Genomic DNA, 23473 nt, shown 5'->3' on the forward strand with positions numbered 1-23473 from the left:
ATTGGTAATAAAGGTCATATGAAAAACAATGTTAATGAGCTTCGTGTTCTTAGGCAGTTACACATTCCCCTTAGACCCCCTCAAGCTCCTAATATTGTTAGTGTTACTTGGGTTCGTCCTCCACCGGGATGGCTCAAAGGTAATACAGATGGATTTGCAAACACTAATACAGGAATGGGGGGCGCGGGTGGGGGGGGGGGGGTGTTTCGTACTGCTCGGGGTTGTTTTGCATTTCGAGTGGATACCCCTTCTACGCATGTTTCCGAATTGAAAGCCGTTATTTTTGCTATTCAGATTGCTTGGGAAAAAGGATGGCACAAATTATGGGTGGAATGCGATTCTATTTATGTGGTAAATTTGCTTAGGAAGCGCTCTCTTGTTGTTCCATGGGCGTTGCGGCAGTATTGGATTGCTTGTCTTCGGCACTGTTCTTCTATGGATCTAAATGTTACTCATATTTTTCGCGAAGGAAATAGAACGACTGATGCATTGGCTAAATTTGGCGTCGCATCAGATCATATTGTTTGGTGGAATTCTGCACCAGCTTTTTGCAATAGATTTATTTCTGATGATATGTATTGTTTAGAACAATTTCGTTTCTCTTAATCTTTCTCCTGTATTTTTTCCTCATTTTAATAAAAATCCGGATCTGGGTTTTTGATTGGTTTTGTGAAGTTGCCAACCTAGTTGGGATCTTTGCATTCCGATCTTAGCCTGTAACCCAACTTTTACTTAAAAAAAGTATTTTTAAAATGTGGGAACTCACCATATCAAACAAAATGTGGGAACTCACTAATAATAGGATATAGATTTTTTGGGGTTAAATAAAGTTTATGAGACCACTCTTATTAGCGGGGTGAAAAGAAAAGTATACCAACACAAAAATAAAAAATTCATATTAACTTTATATATTAACTTTATATGATCAACAACAAAATCGAGAGTAGTAATCAACGATTAAATGCGCTTTTTATATTGCTTTTTCAACAACAACAAAAATAACATTTGGTAAATGTAAGAGATTTTCTTAATTTAAACGCTACAATTTTTAACTTAATTTAAGAAATGTTCATTACATTAAACAAAGGAAAATTACATTAAACATAAAGAAAAATCCATAACCCACCCCACCCCATGTGATTCGAACCCATGATTTCTAAGGTCATAGGTGAACTCTCAACCAACAGGCTAAGAGATTCACCACAACTTTTATTATTTATTTATCAAGTATATATCACATTTTTTCTATCACAGTCCTCCTCACAGTACTTTCTCTAATAAATGGTTCTGTTAGCCACAAAAATATCAAACTGTCTCTAAATAACTAAAATAAGTGATAATAATAAATAATATAATAATGATAGTAACAATTGTTAATAGGGAAATATAATTATTGAGTAATAATAATAATGATATTATTATTATTATTATTATTAAAAACAGGAAAAAATATATAAATAAATGCTTTGTTTTGGCCAATTTGTATAGATAGTCTAGTGATTTAAAAGTTTGCAAATAGGAAGTTTGTGTTTTGTACAATTTACAAACGCAGACAATTTGTTAAAAAATTATTATCGTGACACTACGCCATTTTCCCTTTCAGACCACACAAGATATATGATATGCATTTTTTCCTGTTATCTGATTGCTCTTAGCAATAATTTTTCAACAATGTATTATCAGGACCTAAAAGTGCATCAACAAAGTCCTTCTTGGCTTTCTCCAACTGCCTTTTGAGATCCTTCACATCTTTCTTCAGTCTTCTCTTTTCATCCTCAACTGACACAATATAGTCAGTCATGGATTCATAGACAAAAGACATGGTTTTTTGCCATGCCTCTCATAAATCTAATGATTTCTTTCGTATCACCATCACGGAAGGAACCATGAAATTCAGAAATAAGTTTTTCAAACTCGGGAAGATCAACATGTGGTGGAGGTGGTGAAGAAGGTGGCGTTTGAGATGCAGAAGATGACCCTCTCTCCATCTTAAACTCTAGAGGGTAAAATGAAAGTTACTAGAATGAAGAATTGTGAACAGACAAATCGTATATTTATAGGAGAAAACACCAAAATGTTCATAGAGAATCTCAACAGCCAACACTCAGCTTTAATGATAGATTGATATTCGAAAAAGACTGTTGAACTTCAATTCAAAGTGATCATTAAATAACTGCACTTAAAACGTCTCTTGCTCTTCTATCGATATCTGTCGATTACTGATCAATATCGACAGATATGATGAGATTACATCGTAACGATATTGGTGGATATATGTCGATATTGTATTTGATATCGACATATATCGACCGAAGTTATATGTCGATATTGTATTTGATATCGACATATATCGACTGAGGTTATAGTCTTCAATGTCGATATATGTCGATATTTGTCGATATCGAGTACAATATCGGCATATATCGACCGAGGATATAGTCTTCAATGTCGATATATGCCGATATCAAATAAAATATCGACCGAAGTTATAGTTCCAAATGACTATATCCATTGATATGTTTCGATAGCTTTCTTTAACTTACAAATAATATATAATTAATTCATTGTTTATGAAAATGCAGAAATATGTCCACCCCGAATACTTGTTTGTGTATGCTTTCTTAGGATGGAGAATGGAAAAAAGAGGGGCCCATGGACACAATGATATACATTGGTGGTCAATCGAAGGTTCTCCATTTTTCAACGCCAACTGATTATCAAACTTTAAGAGAGAGAATTTACGCTTCATTGAACGTTGATGCAACCTCATATGACATACATATGGAAATGCAAACACCATACGGTCCAAATAAACTTTTTGGAAGATTAGCAGCCATAGTGGAGGACAATGATATTGCTGGATTCATAGAGTTTTATCGATGGAATAAACCCGATGTGATGCCATTATATGTTTCTATGACACTCCGAACAAGTGTTGCGTAAGTACGGTGAACAAGTGTTGGGTGTAAGATTATTAATGTAAATATTTTTATTAATTTATTAATTTATGTATTTTTTTGATTTTTTTATTAAAATAAAATTAGAGGAGAAAGAAAAAAAAAATAAAATAAAATTTCAACTCGTTACGGCCGGCGGGCGTCGCACAGCGCTGCGCGCGGAGCGTGCTACCGCGCGCCCCCACGTGCCGCAGCTCCTGGAGCTGTGGCAGCGCCTGCGCGCGGAGCGTGCTGCCGCGTGCCCCGCGTGCCGCAGCGGCCAGCATCACCCTTTTTTGTTTTTTTTAATTTTATAAAATCAACATACATATATTATATATAAAAAAATAAAAATAAAATAAAATAATTTTTTCATTTTTTCCATTTTTTTCCATTTTTGTTTTATTTTTGCCAACGTCAATACTTACAATTCTCTTCCAAATCGCCCCACCGAATTGACACAAAATTACATGAACACCTAATAAAGTGTAAGAAAAAATAATTAATCACACAATAATAACTTAAATGTAAAAACTTAAAAGGTAAATTAAAGACGTAAAATTAAACTTTATTCGAGCTTGGGTTGCCTCCCAAGAAGCGCTACTTTATAATCGGTGAGCTCGACTTAGAATTTCCTCCTAAGTGTATGCTTCCATACGCATTAGAAATGCAAATTCTTGAATAAACAATCCGTACCTACAAAACGGATTGTTAGTTTCAAAGAAATTTAACGAAAACCAAAAGCTATATTTAAAGAAATGGTAAATTCCAAAAAAAACCCCTGTGGTTTGACCGATTTCCAAAAAAACCCTTGTGGTTTGTTAATACAAAAAAAAGGACTGTGTTATGCGCCGTTACCCAAAAAACGGAAAAGGACTTAACACCGTTAGTTTTGATGACGTGGCAAAGGGTAAAATGGTCCAAATTAAAATAAAAAATAAAAAAAACAAAATAATGAAAAGAAAATTAAAAAAATTAAAAAAAATCCCCAAATCTTCTTCAGGGCTTCGTTCTTCTTCTTCTTCTTACGAGTTCTTCTTCTTCTTCGCATTTTCTTCTTCCTTTTGAAATGATTACAGATTTTGAAAACGAGTCGAAAAGTCTAGCTTGCTCCGGTAAAGAGATTGCCAGATTGAAGAATTTATCAGGTTTCAGGTTTGCATCGAAGGCAATCTCAGCTAGGTAACCGTCGATAAGTTCGCCGACGATCATCGGGACGGCATGATTTAGATGCGTTTAATATGTTTGCCGTTCTCAGTAAACCGAAGAGAAACCTTGTCGCCGTTGAAGATCTGGAAACCAGATGCGTTGAAGAGAAACCTTGCCGCCGTTGAAGATCAGAAAACCAGATGCGTTGAAGAGAAACCTTGTCGCCATTGAAGATCTAGAAACCAGATGCGTTGAAGATCTGGAAACCTTGTGTAGCCCCAACCCCAATTGATTGACTTTCCAAAAACGCAGCAATCATCAACCAAAAACGCAGCAATCATCAACCAAATATCCATTGCTTGGATCATTGAACTTGGCAAGTGGAAGCAATTTATCAGATTGAAATTCATCAGATTGGTATTTCCCATCTTCAGTCTTTTTGACAATCTCTTTCAACTGTGTGAACAATTTGATCTTCAAAATGAATTGAGCCGGTGCTGTATCTCTCTTTGATTGTTTAATTTCAAGAACGTCTTCAGAACAAGGAATTGGGTGTCGGTCACTTTACTCCATTTCAGAACAAGGAAGAATTCTTCAGAAATTTCCAGAAATCTGGAAATTTCTGAAGAATTCTAGAAATCCAGACGTTCATAGGGCAGCCAACGATTAGAAAGACGCTTGGGTTTTCGGTGGTGGATTTTTTTTAATTTTTTAATTTTTTTTTATTATTTTGTTATTTTTATTTTTTTATTTTAATTTGGACCATTTTACCCTTTGCCACGTCATCAAAACTAACGGTGTTAAGTCTTTTTCTGTTTTTTGGGTAACGGCGCATAACACAGTCCTTTTTTTTGTATTAACAAACCACAAGGGTTTTTTTTTGGAAATCGGTCAAACCACAGGGGTTTTTTTTTGGAATTTACCCTTAAAGAAATTATTCAAGAGTTTAGTTTGCTCCCTTTTTGACTCTTTTGACAGTTCAAAAAGAGTGAAATATTCCGAGTTAGAATAAACCTCAAACTCTTCTAGTTTTGGATTCTTTTCTATGGGTTCACACGCAACCGGTGCATCGATTAGGATCTCTGGTCCTCGCAGTTGAGACAACCTTCGGTATTTGGAGAGTCTTCTTGAGAAGGCTCAATTAACTCGAGCACCACATTTTGATCACCCGGATTGGCGTCTCTAATTGATTCGTCCGTGGTTGAATCGATACGAGACTTCAATCTAGCGATTTGATTTCCCAAATCCCTACAAAATGCCTTAGTGTTAGATAATCTCACATGAATGTCTTTAAGCATAGAGATTACCACATCGAGTTGCGAGGTTGATTGTTGGTGCGAACATCCGTCATCCTTATGGTCATTCCACAAATGACGACTATGAGGCATCATACCATGAAACAAATCATTAGTAACAACACGAAACAAAATAAATTATTCACACAAAAAGTAATATTTACAAATGCTTAAACTAACAATAAAAAGTTTTTGTCTAATATTGCAAGAAATTATAAATCCCCGGCAATGGCGCCAAAAACTTGATGGGGTGCCGTCTAGTATAGTGTTTTCTACGATGAAATGTATGTTAAGTGCGTTATGACTATGGATGTGATCTTTCTAAATGCTCTATCTTTACTAGACATCACTACTTAGGGGCAAGTGTACCCCGTCGTATCAAGTAATAATCCGGTTAAGACCGGGTATCGAATCCACGGGATTTATAATTGCAAGTATTAAACGACTCGGTTTTATACGTTATTTAAGCGGTGAATACTTTAGGTTAGTTTGAGGGATAACTACAAGCTACTCCTAAACTATTGGTGAGACAGATTTATGTAACGGAAAACTCCACGGAATGATATGGGCGACGATAAGTTATAAATATAATAAGCAATAACTCCGAATATATTCGATTAACGATTTACTCTTGCAAAGACGACTATGTGTAGTTTGACCGACCCGTGAAGTACTTAGACTACGTGGTTCTTAGTCAAGGCGTGTCTAATGCTGGGGATCAGAAACTAGGGCCCGTAAGTTCCGTGGCTTGTCAATTCCTACGGTTTCCGGAGCGTCACTTCCGGTAAGGCAACACCTATATGAATCCCTAAAGATAGCCCGGATGGCATCGGAAATCGCGTTTCCCTACACAATAATCAATTACGAGTATCAAAACAAGCAATAAACATCAACACATATATAGAAACGGAAATTGCAAATCATATGTTATAAATATGGAAAGCGTAAATGCGGAATACAACTAAGCCTAGTACATAGGAAGAGTACAAGCTAATTAGCAAGTAGAGAGGGAAGAATCGGCCCTCGGAACTAGCTAACCGGACTCAAGGCCGTCTCTTAGGACTTAGAGGTGGAACTCTCGAGCTTGGTGGATGGAGGTGGAACGGAACTTTGACGGAATGCCGGAATAAACGAACAAGCTCTCAAGGTGGGAGAGTTTTGCTAACTAAAATCTGAATCTAAAACTAAAATAACAAGAACTTAAATTATACAAAAGTTGTATATCAAAAGGGGTGTCTCAAATGAGTGCTAGTCACTCTTATTTATACACATCAAGCTAGGGGCAAAATCATAATTCCACAAGATACAAGCATGGAGCAAAGCATGGAGCAACATGATTTTGTGCATATTTCCCATTCCTATAAGCATGGAGCAAAGCATGGAGCAACATGATCATAATGACCCATTCCTCCAATAATTTCCTGCATGTGGACTTAATCCGGGTCTTGTTGTCTCGACCACGCCGCGCGTATAGTGATATACGCGTGCGTGTTTGAGCTCCTGTCGTTTTATTGCTTGAAATACACCATTTACGCCTTGCGTATCCTAAAACACGCCTCGCATACCGATGGTTGACTTAGGAGACAATGCAGTCTGACGTTTATGATTGGGCTCATCATTGCATCCACGCCCCACGTAGATTGGGGTACGCCCCGCGTATCAATGGTTGGATCCCACGTGGAGTCTGCGGATAAGGCAATTATTTCTGACTAAGTGTTCGACGCCCCGCGTGAGGAGTGATACGCCCCGCGTATTTTGGTAGATTTCCACTCCTTGCTCGTTCCTGAAATACAATTCTCGAGAGCCGAGTTAGCTTGATGTTTTATTTTCTAATATTAATCAAACATAAAGAAAATTAACCGAAAGTACGAAATTTATTTTTATTTTGTTATTTTATTAAAACACTCTATTTTTGTAATTAAACTTATTTATTTCATCCAAAATTAACCCGTAAATCACGCTAAAAGATAGGGGTAAAATACCCCTATCACAGTGTTATCCAACACACTGCCAAGTACAAAGTACAACATGGCAAATGAAACCGCATCCTGATCATCTTCTTTAGCCCATTTAGTTTGCTTCATAATGGTGTCCATGTCTCTGATAGTTGGTGTAGGGTAGTGTGAAAAAACTTCTTTCTAAATCTATCCGGCTTCTTTAGCGCACTAAACTTTGCCCTAAATGCTTCAAGATCTCCAAACTGTAACCCACTCAGGAGTCCAAACTCCCAATCTCCACATCTCAACTCAACACCTCTAACTTTGAAGCAAAGCTCCATAGGGTTGAGGTCTTCACATTTGATCTCTCTTGTCAAAAGGGTATGACAAAGGACTCCTGCAAATTGTGTAAGTTCCATCTCACAATACTGCCCGAAGCAACTCTGCTTAAATAGCTTTCTTTGGTTTGGTGTTAAATTGTTCATTATATTTTTTTGCTGCATCTAAGTTACACCTAACTGTGATGACGCTTTCCGTTCCAAATGCTTTTTTATATTTATATTCTGAACCCTCCTTGGCTTTCTTGGAAGAAGAGACATGATTATCTCTCTTCCTCTTTTGTCTATGATCATGCTGAAATTTATTGTAGATATATCATAAGCTAACATACAAGTAAGCTAATGAAGAAGTTAAGCTAAAATGAGCTAACATAGGCTAAAATAAGAGAGATATCGACAATTAGGTTGTCGATATCACATAGATATTGAGAACCTAATTGTCGATATCACATAGATATCGACAACCTAATTGTCGATATCTATGTGATATCGACACATATCGACCAAACACTTACCAATTGCAGATAGGATATCGATTGATATCGACAAATATATGCACGAATATAGAAGATAAACAAACAAGGAAAGGAGGGTTTGTCGATATCACATTGATATCGGCAACTGCAAACCCAGATGAACCCTAACACCAGAAGAAGTAAGCAAAACGAAAGATTCATTCTCAAACCCAGGAAATGTACATACAATATAAGAACCCAACAAATGTACATACAATACAATAACCCATAAGTAAAATCAAATTATTTACCCTCTTTTTCGTCCTTCCTTATGAATTCGATTCGTTGTCTGAGCTTCGCGTTCTCGCCATGTCTGAGCTTCGTTGTCTGAGCTTCGCGTTCGCCGGAGGAAATCCTCGAATGAATCGTCGGATTCACGCAATGAAATATGTTAGAGAGCGTAGTGTTAGAGCGGAGTGTAAATAACGAGGAAAATATAAAAGAATCTATTGAAATAGGTTAGTTTTGATAATTTATTTAAAAGGAGTTAGAAATGTAAACTAAACCGTAAAAATGCAAGTTTAGTAATTCTCCCTTAAAATAATATTAAGAGAAAGGGAAAGAAATCAAACAAAAAAAACCAACGACCAGCTTGAAGTTTCCAATCTTTATTGAAGAAAAGTCCAATTAGAGAAAGCCATCTGTAAATCTCCAACTGTTCCTCCATTCCATCCTTCTTTCTCGCTCTCTTCTGAATTCCTAATGCTCATAGCAGAAGAAATCACACACACACCAGACCAGGTTTCTTCTCAAACTGTCTCTCATTCTTTTTCTTTCATCTCTGTCGTTTGCTTTCCATCTAACCCAACTACAGCTCGAAAGTTTCTATCTCTGTCTCTGATTACAATGCCGTCTCAGAATCCAATCCTGCCACTGACCAATAAACGATTTTCCAATTCCGATCCTTCCTTTCTCGACCCGTCGCCTCTAATTTCTCCCTCTCCTCCTGCCACCAACATGATTATGCTAAAGCCTGAGGTTCTCGATGATCCCCAAACCAGGCTTTTGATTACTCCCCAATTTGATGAAGAAATGAACATTTCTAGTAGGGCTCCTTTGTCTAGGACTTTCAGTTTTGAAGGTGCTACTGCTCCCACAGCTATTTCCCCTTCCAATTCTAATCAGCAGAGGCGTCGCCGGATTGCTAGTGAAAGTTCTCTTCCTTCCCTTTCTGATTCCTCTGCTCCACGCCGCACTAGTCATGCGTCTCATGCTGCTGCTGAGAGGCATTTGCTTTCTAGATTGTGCTTGAAGCTATTGTCATATCTCGGGTAAAAGTACTGTTTTTCTTTTCTATAGGGTTGCAGATCTCTTGTTGGAACCTGAATCAGATATTAGAGGATTTTTTTAAATTCGGATCGTTATTGATGATATTGTTACTTTAATTTGATATTGGAAGTGAACTATGCGTACAGAGCTAATTCAAGAGATTAAAACCTCTAAAACCTACATCTCTATACTTTTAGGTGTGCTTGATGATTGGGTAATTAGAACTCTCTTTCACATTGATAGTAGCATCAAGGATGACTTCATCAAATCTATGCTAATAATTTTGAGGTCATGCCAAAAGTCCTGAATGTTTCCTTGGTATTTCCAGAAAGAATCATTTGATAATTCAGATGATAATCAATTAATGTAACTGGGTTTTCTAACTAGTTATGAATGAAGAGCAGTAAGGACTTCCTACTAATAGTTTTTCTTTTCTATTTGATTTGAGGTACTACTTGAACGAAGACCATGTAACAATTTTCATTCCTTTCTTGTTTGAGGTATGTATAATCAGTAATCTCATGTGTATTTCTTGTTTGAGGTACAATCTTGATTGTATCCCAACCATTACATGGTTCCTGATCATTCATTTTCATTCAGGGTAGGTTACAGATGGATCGTGCGATTCCTTGCCCTTGGTTGTTACTCTATGATGCTTATGCCAGGTTTTATTCAAGGTCTGTTTCTTCACATATATAAAACGTCCTGGGTGACATTGCAGTCCTCATATATTTAGGGTTCTATTTGATTTTGTTTTGATGAAATTTATGTTAAATGTTTTACAGTTGGATATTACTATTTCTTCTCCAAACAGGTCATTAGAAGTATAGTTTATGGTGATCAACCAAGAAATAGGTAGAAATGTATATTTGAGTTTACTTGTTATATCTTTCTGTGCTACTTGTCCAATTCTCCGGGTGGCATGACCAGTAGAGACTTTTATGTGCAGGCTTGATTTGTATTTACCGAAAAATATAGATAGCCCAAAGCCAGTTGTTGCATTTGTTACGGGTGGAGCCTGGATTATTGGGTAAGTAATTTTCTTAACCTTGCTACAAGTTTTGAGTTGAGCAAATAATGCTGACAGTAGTCAGTCAATATTAGAATAGAATGGTATAATCATAAGCAACAGCTATGGGTGTCTATCTAGTGTAACACATTTAAACAAGCTTTTTGCCTTTTCCGATGTTGCAAATGCAGTTCGAAACTGCAGTTTAAATATTGAAGTTTTTATAACAAGACATTTTCAAGTATATGTTAAAATCTTAAGTCAAATATGTTTGTTCAATATATTGCATTGCTGTTTGAGTTGATTAGCAAGTATATATGTCATTTCTTTTGTTTGATAGAAATATAGTATGAAAAGTAGATTTTTCAATGAAACTATATCTGTAGTCAATTACAATTTATCAGATATGGATCATATATTGGTTTTGTAGTGGATGTTATGCTATAGATTTCCTAGTAGCATTAGCTAATGCTTTCATTGTATTGTATATCTGTTCATATATTTTTGACATACTTTGAAGAGTTCCATATTTCATGCAGTTACAAAGCATGGGGTTCTCTTTTGGGAAAACAGTTATCAGAAAGAGATATAATAGTGGCTTGCATAGATTACAGGTGACTTCACTTTACCTTATATTGTAGCTGCTATCTTAGAAACAAAAAACTCTATGGATAAGCTTGTTATGAATATATTCCACATGTGTCCACTGCTACCATGTTGATTGCTATTTGATTGACTATATCTTACAATAACCATAACCATTAATTTTTTCAAAGCAGATATGCATATTAATCAAATGCTATATTATATCAACGAAGACAAAGGAAAGGATTTTACTGATCAAACTATGAAGCTTTCTAGTATAACTCTGATATGTTTGCACATAGAAGGAGCTTTAATAAGTAGTGTCATTCCTTTCCATTTTCAGCTCCTAACCTTATTCTCTAATTGGCATGTGTACACAGAAACTTCCCGCAAGCAACCATGAGTAATATGGTGAAGGATGCTTCTGAAGGCATTTCTTTTGTGTGCAATAAGATTGCTCAATATGGAGGTGATCCTAATAGGTAACCAAGTTTTCTTGGTTTCTTATTGTAATGTCCGAATAAGAGCATGTAGATTGATTTACTGATAAATCCTAATGGTGTTGTTTCGTCTGTGTTTTCTTTCAATAGGATCTATTTGATGGGACAGTCAGCCGGTGCACATATTTCTGCTTGTGCTCTTGTGGAGCAGGCAATCAAGGAGGCCAATCAACAGGAAAAACTTACTTGGAGTGTTTCCCAGATTAAATATTATTTTGGTTTATCAGGAGGGTTAGTTTTCGCTAATTGATCCTGTAAAGTCGGGCTTTTCCTTATACTTCACTTGTTATGGAACTAAGTTTAGTCTTGTATGAATGTTCAGAAACAATTTTTTCCTTGTAAATTACAGATTTTGCTTGCAACATCTGTTAACAGGTACAATTTGTTCAATCTGGTAGATTATTTCCATAGTCGTGGTTTATACCGTTCCTTATTTCTAAGGTATAGACGTGTTGCATTTATTGTTGAGTTAATGGCTTAACCTCTGCCTCTCTATGTAAACTGATGGCTCTAAATTTGCGTACAGCATAATGGAAGGAGAGGAATCTCTGCAAAGATTTTCTCCGGAAGTAATTGTACAAGATCCCAACTTGAAAAGTGCTGTTTCTCTCCTACCTCCAATCATTCTTTTTCATGGTACTGCAGATTATTCAATTCCATCAGATGCAAGGTTAGTTCTCTCGTGATGAAATTGGTGTACAAACGCCTAGTTTAGTTGCTTTATGCAGGTCTTTTAATGATGAAATACTCTTTGGTGCAGTACAAACTTTGCTGAAACTCTTAAAAAAGTTGGAGTCAGAGCTGAATCAATTTTATATGAAGGGAAGACTCATACAGACGTGTTTCTTCAGGTTAGCAAATGCTTCTCTTTTTATACTATCTGCTGGCTGCAAAGTTAAGTAATGATAGATAATTTGGCAATCAGGACCCGATGAGAGGTGGTAAAGATCAGATGTTCGAAGATTTAGTAGCGGTGGTTCACGCTGATGATCTGGAGGCACAGGCCAAAGATGCGGTGGCTCCTCCAAGAAAACGTCTGGTACCTGAATGCATGATTCAAGTGGCTCGCAAAGTCAGCCCTTTCTAACCAACACCTCATATATATAATAATCCTTTTTTTTGGTTAATTCTTTCCACTTCTGTACATATCACTAATTGAAGCTCGTCATTTTCCCCCCTGTTTTGCACTTTTCACGTCGAGAGAGAGGTTGTACTGGTCTGATTGGGCCGTTGTTGCAGGGATAGCTAAAGTAAGCAGACAGTTATAAATTACTTGAAATCGTGAATAACCATATCTGTCATATGCAAACATCTTACAATCAACCCCATAATACAGTGTTGTTTTAAAAACGAACAAAAGATAAATCTAAATAATGAATTACAATGGCCAAATGCAAACAAGACCGTATCATTTATGGGCTAAAATTGATTTTCTTATTATTAAGATCAAGCTTAAATTTTAAGTCTCTAAATTTAGTTGAAGACCAATTTAGTTTAAAATCAGTATTTTGGATTTTAGGGACGGTTGTAGTGTTTGTTACTAGCATATTTAACAAACTACTTTTATCACACTAATGGTTTGTAAGTAACAACAAAATCTCTACTGCAACGATGGTCTAAACTCTAAAGTTAAAATCAATTAGTCTCCTCATTCTTCTCAAATCAGCAAAGAAGTTGGGGAACTTTCAAAACAATCAAACACAAACACACACAAAAAGAGGCAAACTAAGATTTGCTTTAAAGCCTATTTATTTAAGCTTTTAAGATGGAAAACAAACAATCTTTTGAATATTATCAATATCAGTTATTGCTCTTTTTAAAAACCTTCAAACTTCAACCTTTGAAGAATTGGATTCTTCTTCATTTTCGGGATTTCTCCCTGAAGGAAGTGCACTTACAATTTTTTTTTTTTTTTTTTTGTTGGTTTAAAGGTTAAAACTTTTCGCACTTCTTTCTCTCAATCAACTCTTGATATGTATAAGTAATATCAGAACCTCATTGTGTCTTAACCATAAAGCCCTTTGAACCCATGGGTTCTCCAAGAATTAAACCAAAACAAATGGAAGCGTTAGAAAATGGAAGATATCAGAAAAGCGGTTTGTATTGAGTCCCAGATGTTAAGAGAAAACATCACCACCTTGAGAAGGTGGTCATGAATCTTGTGAATGGGACAGAGAATGTTCAGCCACCCCCAAAATCTAGTAAGAGGATATAACGACGTGGTACCCCAAGGAGTGTCTCTACGACATCAAGCTCGAGAGTTTATGGAGAATCCAGAACATCCTAGGAATCACAAGGCAATAGGGCCGAACCCTTACTTATTTGATGTTGAAGATAGTGAGGATGCGGAGGCGTACAATGAAAGAGACGATCTTTGACTATGGAAGGGGTAATTTTGAGCCTGATAGGCAAAATGTGGGTCATATGGGCAGGAATGACCATGAATATGTTAGAAATGGAAGGGGTTATGGAGAATAGAGGTGTCTCTAGAGGAGGATATAGTAATCTAAACCAACCAAGGAAAAATATACGACCAAGACGAGGCTTACAAACACAAAGTAGATTGGCCTATGTTTGGAGGAGATCTTGAGATCAAGGGTTCCTAGATTTGCTATATGAGGTGGGACAATTGTTAGAGTATGCAGAAGTGCATTGAGTTTGACAACTTTTAAAAAAGTGTCTACTATTGGAGTGATGGTAAGTGTCAATTTTTTTTTAATATAAAAAAAATATTTACTTCATTATTATTTGCTTACTTTTTTTTTTTGATGAGTCTCTCTCCTTTCACTTTTGAGTCTCTGCTTTCACTTTTGATTGATAATATTTATAATTAAAATAAATTATATATAAAATAATGATTTGTGAGGCCATTGTGACAACCTTTAAAGTTGCTTACTATTTGAGCATTTTTTTTAACAAGAGTTATAGGGATGATTAAGTTAATAAAATATTATATTTTAATATTATTTATTAAATTTTAGCACTTTTTAAAGCAATTCATGTTAGACCGACCTTTGACACACTAATCTCACCTTCCAGTTCACTAGCACAATGAAGTTCTTTAGACTACCCCCATAGCTCAACTCGTTGAGATGGAAGTCCAAAGAGCTTCTTATTATTTGGGAGGACTGTTAACGTGACATTTATATGACGCTGAGGATTCGAGATATATTTTACATCATTAGTGTAAAGAAAACCTAGCTAGGGGCATATTTGGGAGAACAACGAGCCAACATTTTTTTTTTTGACATTTACATGATTTTTTTCTTTAATTAATACATGAGAGTTACATATTTTTAATTAGAACATATCAAAATAGCCTATATGATACCAATCCACCTTTAATCTTCACCATCTATTTACTGATAAAAATAAGTTAGAGGCATATTTCTGCAACAAATAGTTGATAAAATCTTAATTATTACAGTTAATTAATGGGTATGCAACAAAGTCCCGCAGTAGTACATTCTCAGTTAGAAGTGCTTATGACACGGTTTGAGTTCGAGGTCAGAAGATTCTTTGGCACAAGTTCATTTGGGGGGACTTTGCACCACCATCGCATTCTATACTTTGTTGGAAGGCCATCCATGGGAAGTTAATGACTGAAGACCAGCTTCACTTGTTCGGATTCTTCCTAGCTTCATGCTACAGTCTTTGCGAGATGGCTCCGGAATCCCATGATCATCTCCCGGTGACTTGCCCATTCGCACAGTAGCTATGGCGGGCAATCGAATATGCTTTTCTCACCTTTTTAGGCAATCCGAGAACTTTCACGGAGCTCATCCATTGGGCGCTGGTCTTCATTTTAGTCCTCAGATCAGGCAATTATGGAAGAGTGTTGTAATTCATGCGACATGTGTACTCTGGAAGGTTCACAGTGATTACATCCTAGTTAACATCTCGTGCACTTTGCGGCTTGTATGGAAGGGTATTAAAGATGCTGACTTTCACAAATTGCATGTCTGTGGGTAGAGACGTGCAAATCTTGCGGAATTTTGATGTTTAGGGTAGGCCGTGTACGGTTCGAAGATGTTAGGAAGTGGTCTTGTCGCCCCCTCCAATCAGATGGATAAAGGTAAATACAGATGGGTCAACCACTTTGACGAGTGCAGGGGAGGATGGGATATTCCGGACAACACGAGGTTTTCCCAGAGGGTGCTTTGAATCTGGCCGCCTGTGATGCCCTGTGCGCTGAAATGCAGGCTGTGATTTATGTGATTAAGGTTGTCGCAGTCCGTAACTGGTTTGCCCTCAGGATTGATGGTAACGGTCAATTTACTACATAAAAGAAGCTACAATGCCCCATGGATTTTGATGCTGGATTGGTTGTTTAGTAAGGAGTGCTTGGAGAAAGAGTTATATCGATTGTAAGGTGATCCCTGGTGAGAGTACGACAACCCAACATAGAGTAGTGGTGCTTGATTTTCGAAGTAGGAGGTGTATGAGAAAACGAACACCACAAGTGGAGACTAAGATTAAGTGGTGGAAACTGCAAGGGGGAGAATCAACAAAAATTTATGGATGAGATGACCAAAAAAGATATTTGGACTTGTAATATGGATTTAGATATAGATTCGATATGGACTAAGATGGAGCATAGTATAAAGGAAGTAGCGAAGGAAGTTCTAGGGGAATCTAAAGGTAGCATGCCACCAGGTAAGGACACATCTTGGTGGATAGAAGAAGTACGACAAGCAGTAAAGAGTAAGCGAGAATCCTATAAAATATTAGAGAAGTGCAGGAGTGATGAGAACTACGAAAAGTACAAAGAGGCTAAAAGGGAAGTAAAGAAGGTCATACGAGATGCTAGAGCAAAGGTGAATCAGGATCTGTATACAAGATTGGATACGAAGGAAGGGGAAAGAGATATATATAGAATTGCTCGGATGAGAGATAGGAAGACGTGATATCTCGGAAAAGTTAAATGTGTGAAGGATGTAGACCAAAAAGTCCTAGTTGGAGATAAGGATATCAATGAACGGTGGAGGTCCTATTTTGATAACTTATTTAATAGAGATAATGGACAAGATGTTGGAGATATAAGTATTCCTCACGATATGATAAATCGTGAATGCATACGGAGAATTCAAAAGGGTGAAGTCAAAATGGCATTAAATAAGATGAGATTGAAGAAAGCAGTAGGACCTGATGGCATCCCTATTGAGATTTGGAGATGTTTAAGAGAGAGAGGAATCGAATGGTTGACGGCGTTCTTTAACAAAATTTGGAGAAACAATAAGATGTCATCAGAATGGAGGAAAAGTATCCTAATCCTTTTGTATAAGAACAAAGGCGATGTCCAAGATTGTGCCAACTATCGAGGAATCAAATTAATGAGTCACACTATGAAACTTTGGGAGCGAGTGATCGAACAAAGGCTAAGGAGGACGGTGAAAATCTCAGAAAACCAGTTTGGCTTTATAGAAGCCATCCATCTAATGAGACAATTAATGGAGCATTATCGAAAGAAGAAGAAAGACTTGCATATGGTTTTCATTGACTTGGAGAAGGCATATGATAAGGTACCAAGGGAAGTATTGTGGTGGGACTTAATAAGGAAAGACATTTCACGGAAATATATTGACATCATAAAGGACATGTATAAGGGAGCATGCACGAGTGTACGCACCAGTGTTGGGAAGAGTTACGAGTTCCTTATTACGATTGGAGTGCATCAAGGTTCTGCACTAAGCTCATTTCTTTTTGCCATCGTTATGGATGAAATAACGAGTTCACTTCAAGATGGTATACCATGGTGCATGTTGTTTGCAGATGATATTGTGTTGGTTGATGAGACGAAAGAAGACGTGGAGAGGAAGTTGGAACTATGGAGACAAACTTTAGAATCTAGAGGCTTTAAGTTGAGCCGAAGTAAGATAGAATATTTGGAGTGTAAGTTTAGCGGCGATAGGAATAGGGAGGCAGGGACAATCACCCTAGATAGGAGAGTTGTTCAGGTATCTAAATCTGGTTGGACGAAGTGGAAGAGTGCAACGGGTTTCCTTTGTGACCCCGACATGCCTAATAGATTGAAGGGAAAATTCTACCGCACGGCAATCAGACCCGCACTGTTATATGGTACGGAGTGTTGGGCAGTGATACACTGTCACATCCATAAAATGTCGGTGGCGGAGATGCGTATGTTGAGATGGATGTGTGGTCATACGAGAAAGGATCGGGTGAGTAATGAAATAATTAGGACAAAAGTAGGGGTTACCTCTATTGAGAATAAAATGAGGGAAAACCGACTAAGGTGGTTTGGCCATGTAAAACGAAGAGCGCTCGATGCGCTGGTTAAAAGGACTCAAGAGTGGCAAAGGGATGTAGTGGTGAGGGGTAGGGGAATACCTAAGTAAACTTGGAGGAGGGTGATCGAGAGTGATATGAGTTTATTGGGGATTGAGGAAAATATGGTAGTGGATAGGACAGAGTGGAGGGGGAGAATTTGTGTCGCTGATCCGACTTGATTTCATGGTTTTATATGATGGTTCATGTTAGCCGACCCCGAATCATTTCGGGACTAAGGCTTTGTTGTTGTTGTTGTTGTTGTATTGGTTGTTTTGTTTAGATATCCTCCATTTTCGAGTGGTCGTCGTATCCCATGTCTTCAAAGAAGGAAATTTGGCTAGTGACTGTCTCTCTTGTACTGGAGCATCTGCCTCAATGGATCAGTGGTGGGATGGCTTTTCTACATTTTGTTCTGCCTCATATAGGAGTATTGTTAGGCAGGGGTGGCGGTATAGGCAGCCGCCTAGAGCCTCCCGTTTAAAAGGGCTTCCGATAAAAAAAAAATTATTTTATTTTTTATAAAATTCAAAACTAATTTAAGTTATAATACGATAATTATTCAGATTTCAATATTGAAAATTTATCTTCATCGATTCCATTTAGTGAAGTGCATTCTTGTTTTTCTACCGTAATCATATATAGAAAAACAATAATACACCTCACTAAATGGAATCGAAAATCGACAACATTAACACAAGTTATTTTTTTCTTTGTTATCATTGTCTCTTGATAACAATATCAAAACAATAGACTCCAAATTTATTTCACAACTTTTCTCTTAACAATAATAGGATGGGTTGCAAATTTAGCCATATGGTCATTCGGGGAAACAAATTTAGCATCTATGTTTAAAATGGTACAATTTTAAACCTAAGATTCACCAAATTATACTATTTTAATGTCATTAACGGAGGAGAGTTTATTTTTTTTAGTAGGAGAAAAATCCAATTGGATCGTCAAAGTGCTAGAGGTTGAAGGATAGTGAGGACATAAAATTGTACATGAAACAAAAATGAATAAGCTTGAAATTGAATTGTTACATACATAAGGGTTAAACCAATTTTCACTCTATAGCCACATGGATAAATTTGTACATAATCTATCAATAATATAATAACTAATTTTTTGGTTTGTCAAAATGTTTGATTTTCAACTGGTTGATCTGGTTAAGTCAAGAATTAATTATATTTTGTATATATTAAATTTAAGTTTATAAAAAACGAAGTATAGGAGCTGACAAGAGCCTTGTTGTTAGGTTTAGTGGCTTTTGTTTTAGTTTGCTGAACATTCTTTTATTCTCTCCTTTTGTAATTCTTTTTCATTTGATTTAATAAATTCTGGTTGTTAGAAGTAGAGTTATCTTGCTGGTATGAAATGGTTAGGAAGTCATTATATGCGTATAAAATGCAAGTATATAAATATAATTCCAAGGATAGACAGAAAGAACATATGTATGGTGTTTGTTTTTTTAGTAAGAGTAAATCTAATTGGATGGTCAAAGTGCTAGAGGTTGAAGGATAGTCAGGACATAAAGTTGTACATGAAACAAAAATGCACAAGCTTGAAATTGAATTGTTTTGTATATAAGGGTTAAACCAATTTTCACTCTATAGCCACATGGATAAATTTGTACATAATCTAACAATAATATAACAATTAATTGTTTTGTTTTCTGCAAATTATCAAAGCGTTTGATTTTCAATTAGTTCATCTCGTTAAGTCAAGAATTAATTATATTCCGTATATATTAAATTTAAGTTTATAAAAAACAAAGTATAGGAGCTGACTAGAGCCTTGTTGTTAGGTTTAGTGCCTTTTGTTTTAGTTTGCTGAACATTCTTTTATTCTCTCCTTTTGTAATTCTTTTTCATTTGATTTAATAAATTCTGGTTGCTAGAAGTAGAGTTATCTTGCTGGTATGAAATGGTTAGGAAGTCATTATATGCGTATAAAATGCAAGTATATAAATATAATTCCAAGGATAGAGAGAAAGAACATATGTATGGTGTTTGTTTAAATTCATGAAATGATGAATTGAGAAAATATCTCAGAGAGAATTGTTATTAATCGAATGAATTTACAATGAAATAGAATGGCCTTTATATAGGCAAAGAAAAGGGAAAAGAATAGGAAATATAGGAAAAACTAGCCTGCATTACATCCTATATTACCTAGTATGAACCTTCATTACAATCTCAATTCTAACACCCCCCTCTCAAGTTGTGGATGGTAGATTGACCAATCCCAACTTGCTCAAACTCGGATTCATCTGATTTGAGCTCAATGGCTTGGTTAAAACATCAGCCAACTGACTTTTGCTGTTCACATATGATGTAGATATGAAACCATTTATCATATATTCCCTTACCACATGACAATCGATAGCAATGTGCTTCGTTTGTTCATGGAAAACATGATTTGATGCAATATAAATTGCAGATTGATTATCACATCTGAGGGATACTGGTAGCTGTACTTCAATATTGAACTCTTTAAGTAGATAAGCTAACCATTTGATCTCACAAACAGTCGTGGCCATTGCTCTATATTCAGCCTCTGCTGAAGATTTTGTCACAGTGCTTTGTTTCTTGGACTTCCATGAAATAAGAGCATTTCCCATGAGAATGCAATAACCAGTTACAGATCTTTTAGTAATCTTGCATCTCCCCCAATCTGAGTCACAATAAGCATGAAGCTGAAAATCATTATCTCTAGGATAAAATAATCCTAAAGACATTGTCCCCTTGAGGTACTTCAGAACATGTAATGCCATCTGCATATGAATTTCTAATGGTTTAGTCATGAATTGACTTAACTGTTGAGTTACAAAGCCTATGTCAGGGCGTGTAAAACCCAAGTAGAGCAGTTTACCAACCAATCGTCTATACCTATCTGGTTTAGAACAAATGGGAGATGCATCAGTGAATTACAAACTACTAGAAAAAGGGCTCGATGTTTCTTTAGCACCCTGCAAACCGGCTTCCACTATCATATCTTTGATATACTTCTGCTGAGACAATATAATACCAGAAGATGACCTTGCAAGTTCTATCCCAAGGAAAAACTTTGCAAACCCCATGTCTTTAATAGTGAATGTCCTGTCCAATTCTTCTTTAACCTTTTGAATAAGTTCATCAGATGTTCCTGATATAAGGATGTCATCTACATAAACTATAAGCACAAGAAACTCCCCTCCACTCTGCTTGGTAAACAAACAATAGTCATGAATGGATTTTTTAAAACCCATTGATAGGAGCTTGTTAGTGAATTCCAGATTCCACTGTCTCCCAGCCTGCTTCAAACCATACAATGATTTCACCAGTTTACAACATTGACCTGGCTTTGCTTTATCATACCCTTCTGGTGGTACTAGGTAAAGATCTTCATCAACATGACCATGTAAATATGCATTATTAATGTCAGCCTGATGTATATTCCACCCTTTAGCTGCTGCAATAGCAATGAAAATTCTGACTGTAGTTACCTTTGTAATAGGGGAAAAACAATCAGTATAATCTTCTCCATATGTCTGTGTAAACCCTCTAGCCACTAGTCTGGCCTTGTATCTGTCAACTGTGCCATCTTGATTGTATTTGATTCTAAACAGCCATCTTGAAGTGATTGGCTTCTTACCTGCTGGTAAATCAGTTAGAATCCAAGTTTCATTGGACTCCAGTGCTTCTAACTCCTTATTCATGGCCTCCTGCCATTTGGGATCATGACATGCCTCAGCATAAGTTTTAGGTTCTTGGCTTTTAGTAATATTAGCTAAAAAGGATTTGTGATTTGATGAATAGGCTAAACAAGACATTTGGTTAAGAGGATGAGCTTTTGATTGAAGAACAAAGTCATTGAATTTCGCTGGTTGTCTACATACTCTATTTGACTGTCGGATTGGGGGAGGAACTGATGGAATAGGGGCAGACTGATCACTATCAGGTGTGTTTATGGCATCAGATGAAGATTCTGAGGAATTGTTTTGGTTTTGAAGTTGGAGGGGACTTTGGCTGTTTGTTTCTTTTTGTGGTTCGGGAATTGAAACAAAAACTTCCTCTATCGGATCATTGTAAAAAGAGGCTGAGGTAGATGGAGTTAAGACAGAATTGGGAGCATTAAATGAATCAGTAGCTTGGAATGGAAATTGGGTTTCATGAAAAATAATGTCTCTAGACACACATAACTTCTTAGAATCAAGATTATACACCTTATAACCCTTCTGATTTAATGAATTTCCAACATATACTGATCTGTAAGCTCTGACTTCAAACTTATCCTTGTGAGGATTGACATTGGCGATGTGACAAGCACTACCAAATACCTTAAACTTGTCATAGTTTGGTTCATTACCATATAACTTCTGATATGGTGTCTCCCAATTCAAAACCTTTGTTGGCATAACATTGATCAAAGTTGTTGCATGTAAGATGGCTTCACCCCAAAAGTAAGTTGGCATTTCAGCTTGAAACAAAAGTGCCCTGGCCACTTCTGTTAAGTGTCTATGTTTCCTTTCAGCCACTCCATTCTGCTGAGGAGTATAGACACAAGTCTTCTGATGTTTAATGCCAAAAGACTGAAATACAGACTGACATGACTTCCCTACAAACTCCATTCCATTATCAGTCCTAACACACTTCACATTAAGCTCAAATTGATTTTTGATCATCTGTATAAAACTTCTAAGTAAGTTTGGAACTTGATCTTTAGTTTTGAATAAAACTGTCCATGTAGATCTGGTGTAATCATCTACAAGAGTAAGCATGAATCTATCTCCAGTAATAGATTTTTGTTTGTACGGACCCCAACAATCCACATGCATAAGTTCAAAAGGCTTAGATGTCTGTATTGTACTAGATGCAAAAGGCGTCCTGTGTTGTTTGGACTGATAACAAACATTACACTCTCCGATCACATCCTCTTTATTGAAAACTCGTAAATGTTTTTGTTTTTCAACTGAAATATGACCTAATCTATGATGCCATAGCCAAGCGTTAGAAGGCCTAGACTGATTTATTGTAGCACTACTATGTAAAGCAATATTAGACTTACAGGGGAAAATTGGATCAAGTTGATATAACCCTTGATGCAGTGTCCCTGTAGCCAAAACGGCTTCAATGCGCTGTTCCTGTAGATAACATTTATGTCCAACAAAGATCAACTTTACTGTATCATTTTTGAGTAATTGTGGTACAGATAATAAATTGTATTGGAAATTCTCTAAGTACAACACATCTGTGATTGTGAAATCATGTGAAAAAGTCACAGACCCCATTATATTAACCATCTGAGAAGATCCATCTGGAAGAGTGACCTTCCTTGGAGGACATATCTTTTTCACATCATGAAATAAGTTAATGCAATAGCTCACATGTGATGTATCTCCGGAATCCACTATCCAGGCTTCTACATCATTTGCATTTGCAGATAACACCAAATGAGGTTTAGAAATACCTGAAGCAGATGCAAAAGCACTGAAATCATGAGAGTTCTGTGAATTTTGCTGCTTCATTCCCTTATTCTTGCTTTTTAAGTATTTCTGGATTTCGACCTGCATGATTTTCTGCATTTCTTTCTGTACACCTTAAGAAACATGCTTCATCATATCATCATCATCTTCTGAATCTTCATACTCATCAAAAGGAGTATTAGATCCTT

At 36.5% G+C, this 23473-nt stretch overlaps 1 protein-coding gene across 2 annotated transcripts; it reads left to right on the forward strand.

Annotated features, from left to right (window-relative positions):
* Positions 1 to 8757: 8757 nt before the first annotated feature.
* LOC136234394 (probable isoprenylcysteine alpha-carbonyl methylesterase ICMEL1) lies at positions 8758 to 12844 on the forward strand. Of its 2 annotated transcripts, none has more exons than XM_066024113.1 (11): positions 8758 to 9441; positions 10052 to 10116; positions 10225 to 10294; positions 10389 to 10469; positions 10988 to 11062; positions 11414 to 11515; positions 11624 to 11764; positions 11909 to 11974; positions 12060 to 12203; positions 12294 to 12384; positions 12459 to 12844. In XM_066024113.1, exons 1-11 carry the CDS (start codon positions 8873 to 8875, stop codon positions 12618 to 12620), a joined length of 1566 nt encoding a protein of 521 aa, XP_065880185.1. In that variant the 5' UTR covers positions 8758 to 8872; the 3' UTR covers positions 12621 to 12844. The 2 variants fall into 2 exon arrangements, with proteins under 2 accessions (XP_065880185.1, XP_065880186.1); XM_066024114.1 differs by lacking the exon at positions 8758 to 9441 and adding an exon at positions 9452 to 9842 and having other exon boundaries at positions 10045 to 10116.
* Positions 12845 to 23473: the final 10629 nt, after the last annotated feature.

This window comes from Euphorbia lathyris, chromosome 1, assembly GCF_963576675.1.
Source record: "Euphorbia lathyris chromosome 1, ddEupLath1.1, whole genome shotgun sequence".
Lineage (NCBI taxonomy): Eukaryota > Viridiplantae > Streptophyta > Magnoliopsida > Malpighiales > Euphorbiaceae > Euphorbia > Euphorbia lathyris.